Below are 6,000 nucleotides of genomic sequence, written 5' to 3'. Positions count from 1 at the left end.
TACTGGATTAGCAATTGTACGTGGATGTTGGCCCCTCTGTGTGATGGACATGGCCCACGCCAGAATTTGGAAGTATTGGAGTCATTATCTGAATTTCTTTAGAGATGAGCATTTAGTCCAGCGTGTGTGTGTTGTTTCTCTCACATAGAGAGGGGACACGGCTGCCTGTGAACACCCTGTCAGCCAGTTCCACCACACGGTGGCGCTGTGCCTCTCCTTCCCCACGCTCATCCTTGCCTCCGCCACCGTAAAGCTCAGCCTCCCTCCCTCCCTCCTGCTCCTCCTCCTCCTCCTCCTCCTCCTCGTCCTCCCTCTACTTCCACCGCTTCCTCCCGTCGCGCTGCGCACAGCCACAGACTGCTCCTCCAGCTCCGTGCAGCCCCGGTGCGAAGAAGATGGTCGGCGGCTTGTGCGCTCGCAGGTTGGCCCGCCGGTCGCGTTCCGCGCTGATCGCAGCCCTCACGGTGCTGCTGGTGCAGACGCTGATCGTGTGGAACTTCAGTAGCCTCGACTCCGGCGAAGACGGAGGCGCCAGTGTGCGGGAGAAGAGGGACCGGGTCGCGGGCAACAAAGCCGCCGGCAGCGACTATTTCCAGCAGCGGGTCCAGCAGCGGCAGCAGCAGCATCTTCCTCCGCCGCCGCCAGGGAGGGGGGCGGCTCGGCACATACAGCAGCCGGTAAGACACACCGAGCCGCTGCCGATGTGATCATGTCTTGTAGAAAAACAGAGGTTGTGCTCCTCGTCGCCGGGGATGGAGCCCGGAGCGGTTGGCACTGTATGGCAGGCGGGTCCAAACATTCCCAGTTGCGCTTTTTTTGGGGGGGGGCAGACGAGCACACGGCCTCGGCTCTGATTGAATGAGCGCTCGGTTGTTGTCAGCCTTCGCAGGGTCACGGTAGGATGTGTGAGGAGGCGGACGAGCCCCCGTGTTCCCCCAGTGATGATGCTGAGGAGACGGGCATCCTCGGCTTAACGCTCGCTGAGGACAGGAGGCACATTGCGCCGCGGGAACGAGCGCACTCCAGCCCGGACTCCAGCTGCAACATGCCAACGCTGGGGACGAGATGTGAAGTCAGCGTGTAGTTCACACCAGGACAGCACGGCAGGGCAAATCCCCTCCACGAGATAGCAGCCGTGGAGGTGTGTGAAGAGTCTGAGTCCCTGACTGGGGCAGTAGCTTCTACCTGTCACGCTCTATTTGGTGTTTAGAGTCAAACACAGGAGCTGCACGGCTCAGCAGCTCTGTGAGAGCAAGGCCAAACTGAAACATAATCTCATTTGCGAAGGGTTTGCTTTTGATGAGTGCACAGAGATTAGGGTCGTCTGTTGTCTGTGCGAAGACAAACTGTTTTATTGGTAGTGGCACAAAACACAAAAGGTCAAGATGGATGTGATTGTGGAGCCAGAGCACACATGCACCCCTGCACAATGAACATCTTGCAAGTAGAATGAATAAATTAAATTACACATAGCCTGTGGAGCTGGGTCCATTCTCAAGCGGAGCAGCTAATGCACAGTGGAAATTTGAAAAAATTGCTCCCCCCCATCCCAAATCTCAAATGTTTATTTGCAGACTCCGCTGACTGACTGCTCCCTGTGCCCCCGAGGCGCACACACAGAGAAGCTTTTTGTATTTGTACAGTGCTTCTTGCGGAGCATGTGATTAATTTCCCCCCAACCTGATGTCTGGAATTAAATTCTCCAAAAATTGAGCCTCGCGCTCGAATGATCTCTCAAGCAGTCAGCCCCCACCCCCCACTGCCCACAAAATGAATAAGAAAGAAATTGGACGCATTTACTCCTGGCAAGCTCGCTGGATTTTCCACCCTCCGTAAGGCTGCCAGCCATTCAAGTAGAGCCCATACTCCTCTCCAGCCACCATGCAACCAGCAGATAACCGGCTGCTGCGATGTAGTGTGATACACTGTGGCCTCTGCCGCACAGTCACTCACTTTGAGCCCTGCACTGTATCATCTGTCTCCTTCGCAGATTTTACAGTGACTCACTCACTTCATCTGCTAGGACCCGCTCGTCCCACCTGCCGGCATCTCCACGGCACAAAGTCACGGCAAGGACAGGGTTCGGTTTGGGCCATTTGTTCTGTACTCTGACAGACTGGGAATCCCGCAATGAAATATCGGTGTAATATCCCAGCAATGGTCCTGCAGGGACTGTGAGGTTTGTTAGTGAGGTGGCATTAGAGCACTTTAGGACATTAGTATTTCTCCCTGTGAGGAATATTTGTAATTGTCCTACAAGGACTCAGCGTAAACGACACAACGGCAGCTGTGGACCGGTTGTGTCACAACCTGCTCACGCTGCGTCAACACCCATTTGTGCAAATGTGTGGTGCTATTAAAGCACACAGTGGATGTGCACCCTTGTTTTTCTAAAGAAGGGCTTTCCTCCCCACGGGCCCAAAGCACTTCACACTGCCTGTGTAGGACAGTCTTTCCACCAGCCTGTCAGCCAGTCCACCCTCTCTCTCTCGCTCTCTACGGACCCCCCCCCCCCCTCCAACTCTTAACATTCAACTATATAGTCATCCTCAACTGCTTAATCACTGAATTTTCATTCTTGTGGGTGGTGTGTAGGTGGTGTGTGTGTGTTTGTGTGGCTTGGCCTGGCAGAGTGGTCCAGCCTGAGGGTGACGCATAAGCGCCAACTGATGCTATATACGAGGCACCACGCCTGACAGAAGGGAGCGCGGCACTTCCAGAATAGAATGAGCCAGAAGCTACAGTGTGACAATACTGTAGCGTCTCTACGTGATAACTTGTGTTGGACAGAAACATTATGCGCAGCCCAGGATGTGTCACCGCAGCAGGCAGGAGCTGCGGTCGTCATTGGTGGTTGTCTCCTGTTTGTGTCTTTTGAGGAAAGGGTGGTGCCGAGCGAGGATGTTGTTGTTGTTGTCGTCCGACAGACTCCACAGCTTGTTGTTCACCTCTCAATACACTATCTAAATATATAATGACAAGAAGAACATGAAGTTAGCTGGGAGCTCCAACCTGTTGCAGACGCCCCATCACAAATTCCTACTTATCAATTATTCTGTCTTGTTTTGCCTGACAGTGCATGGCCTCACAATTATAATTAATAAGTGCTTATTAGGGTAGCCCCGGTAATGGAGCGGAAAAAATGCTTTTGGGCTGAAATTAAACCAACCTACCTTCGGCAGGAGACGGAGTAAAAGCTTTGAAAGGCATCTGACTCCGAGCTTCACATCTGGTCGTCAGCATTTTCTTTCCATCTGCCACGGTAGTCATATACTGTCATGAACCCCATTGGCCCAGCGGGCGTCCGGCTCACACATGTCGTAAAGAGTTTTCCTGTTAGTCATGGTAATACATGTAGCATTACCTCTGATGTACACTGTTCCCCTTGCACGGAGTTTTCCTAAACGCTTTCCTACGGTGAAGACGGCAGTTCAAATGGTCTGAAAACGCACGTTCACCTCAGGTTTCTTCCCTCCATTGTTCCACAGCATGGTGATAATACTTACACTACAAGCTTAGCCACAAAAATATTACACATCATTTCATTATAAATATCTTCTGTGCAGTTATTTTCCCACAGTGGTACGTTTGGCTCAGGGCTAATTTATACAAAGGAACGCATGCCAGCGGATATTTTACTTGAATAGTTTGTGACTGCCAAACATCTTGTTCATTTTGTCTCTGAGAGGAAACAACAGTGCAGCACGGCTCCCGGTTCGAATCCCAGCTTGGCAGAGGGTCTCTATGTGTGGAGCTCGCATATTCTCCCTGTGTTTGCGAGGCTTTTCTCTGGCTTCGTCCCAAAGTCTAGGGACACGCAGATTGGAGTTATGTTAATTGGAGACTCTAAATAGACCTTTGGTGTGAATGTGAGGGTGAATGGTTGTTCTATTGTCTCGCTGGCAACTTGTCCAGGGTGTTCCCCGCCTCTTTGCCCAATGTCAGCAGGGACGGGCTCCATTTCTCCCCCTCGATCTGCAAACCATGGATGGAGGAAATTAAGACAATAATAGAAGCAAACATTTCATATTACCGGCTTTCCACCTGGCCATAATTTGTTTCCTATAATTTGACGAAAACACTTATTCTGACATAGTTGTGGTAACTTTTGATGCAATGTTTTTGATCAGATCCATTGAAAAAGTGTCAGAATTAAAACTAAAGGGCCTGGAAATGATACCCGCATGCTACCTAATCACAATATACTTCACATGTGCTTCTCATTTGGTAGCTTCGCTGGAACCCGTCGCTGCTACCAGCCTGTTCTCCAACCACCAGCACAACCACGACATGATTCATCCCACTGTGTCCATGATCACAGTGCTGACTCATAAACACACACACACACACACACATACACACAGGCAAACACACATACCAAACTCACATAAACAATCCAAAATTATGCAGATGCAGAGAAGCAGCTTCAGGCTAACATACCCACACACACTTACATATTTATAGCAACACATACAGTCATATATACACATTGTATAAGTAGTTTTTTAGGAATAGCCAGACAGTGTAGTGCCACGACACAGACCGGGACAAGGGGTCATACATCCACTCATAGTTGACACAGCTCCAAAGCAGCAAGGTCTTTGAGTGTGAGTGTGTAAACACAGTGACACCAAAAATCAGGTCTATGTTTGTAGCATCTTATCTACCTACTTATCCCAATGAATTGAACATGGCTTCTTCTACGTCACCAACTGGGTCAAACTGCAGGTCAAAATCGTCGCCAGAAAATTTTGTCTATTTGAAAATGTTGATTTCATCATATTGGACTGACATCATGGCAACAACATTTATTGAATCACTTGCTCTTCTTTCTAAAGATCCTGTTAGTTGTATAACAGACCCCTGAAGTAGCCGACAAGCAATGTTTGTGAATCACAAAATGATTTTTGGGTGTGGTAGCCTTTGGTGTAACTTTTTGTACACGATTATTCTCATATTTCGTGTCCTGAACATCTTTTCATTCAGTTTGCAACAGCTCGGCCCTTCTCACCTTTCCCATGCCCTTCTCTCATGTAGCGTGTTCTTTTGCCACTCACTGTCGGCGCTGGTGTTGTATTGCAGCCCAGCCACTCAAGCAGTGGGAATTGGTTCTTAAATCGCCACCCCCGAAAGTAAATCACGTGGCGAGTTTGGACATTTGAACATACATAATTACAGTCCAGAGACGACCAGAAGATGGGCTACTTTGTGATTTTAAATTTAAAATGTCCCGATCATTACGCCAATAAAGTGTTACTTGGTAAAACCTGTAATGAGAGAAAGTAAAGTACAGCCTGCCTATCAGTCCGTCCATCTGGCGTTATTTCACGCACAGCGAGCTTCTTTTTCAAGTGCTGCTAGTCTCGGAGAGAGTTGGAAACATATTCACATCTGAGGGAAGAAGTATCCACCTCAGACTTGAAAGAGATGCATCGAAAAAACCCGAGACACTTTGATGTTGAAGGGTAATTTGTATACATGACACCATCTGTCTCCAAAACCTGCGACGGAGAAAAACATTTCATTATTGTCGTAATGCAGTGCGGCGCTAAAACCCTGTCACGATGTTTCACAAAGCCGATCCCACTCACATGTAAAATATCTGTGTCAGCATGGAATCTGAAAACTTCAGACTGTATGTAGTTTTCAGACTGAAAGTTTGGGTATCCATAGCAGCACAAACATCACACGCTCGCACGTCCCCGCCGAACGCTCCGTCGAGACCAGGTGCGAAATGTTACTGCCGGTCTCTTCAGTGTGGTATCCAGGTTGTCTGTTTGCAGCAGAGACCCCAACCCTTTCTCTGTCTTCCTGTCTCTTTGCTGACTGTGTGTAAAGGAGGAATATCTATTTGACAGGTGTCAGGATGTTAGAAATACTACACACACATGCACACACACGCAGGCACACACACACCCATGACTTCGGAAGACAATACATTGACTTACGTTGATTTCTTGGAGACTCCAATCTTAATCATAGCTACTACTACCATAAACC

General features: G+C 49.0%; 1 protein-coding gene across 1 annotated transcript in view; it reads left to right on the top strand.

The window, feature by feature from the left end:
* The first annotated feature begins 373 nt into the window (after positions 1-373).
* xylt1 (xylosyltransferase I) overlaps positions 374-6,000 on the top strand; it is a 78,283-nt gene continuing 72,656 nt past the window's right edge. The window contains exon 1 of the mRNA XM_062388732.1: positions 374-677. Within this exon, the coding sequence (XP_062244716.1) occupies positions 396-677 (282 nt within the window). The 5' untranslated portion in view covers positions 374-395. The remainder of the gene's footprint in view (positions 678-6,000) is intronic.

The sequence above is a fragment of the Platichthys flesus genome, chromosome 5 (genome assembly GCF_949316205.1).
Source record: "Platichthys flesus chromosome 5, fPlaFle2.1, whole genome shotgun sequence".
Lineage (NCBI taxonomy): Eukaryota > Metazoa > Chordata > Actinopteri > Pleuronectiformes > Pleuronectidae > Platichthys > Platichthys flesus.
This window is presented reverse-complemented; position numbering and strand designations above follow the sequence as displayed.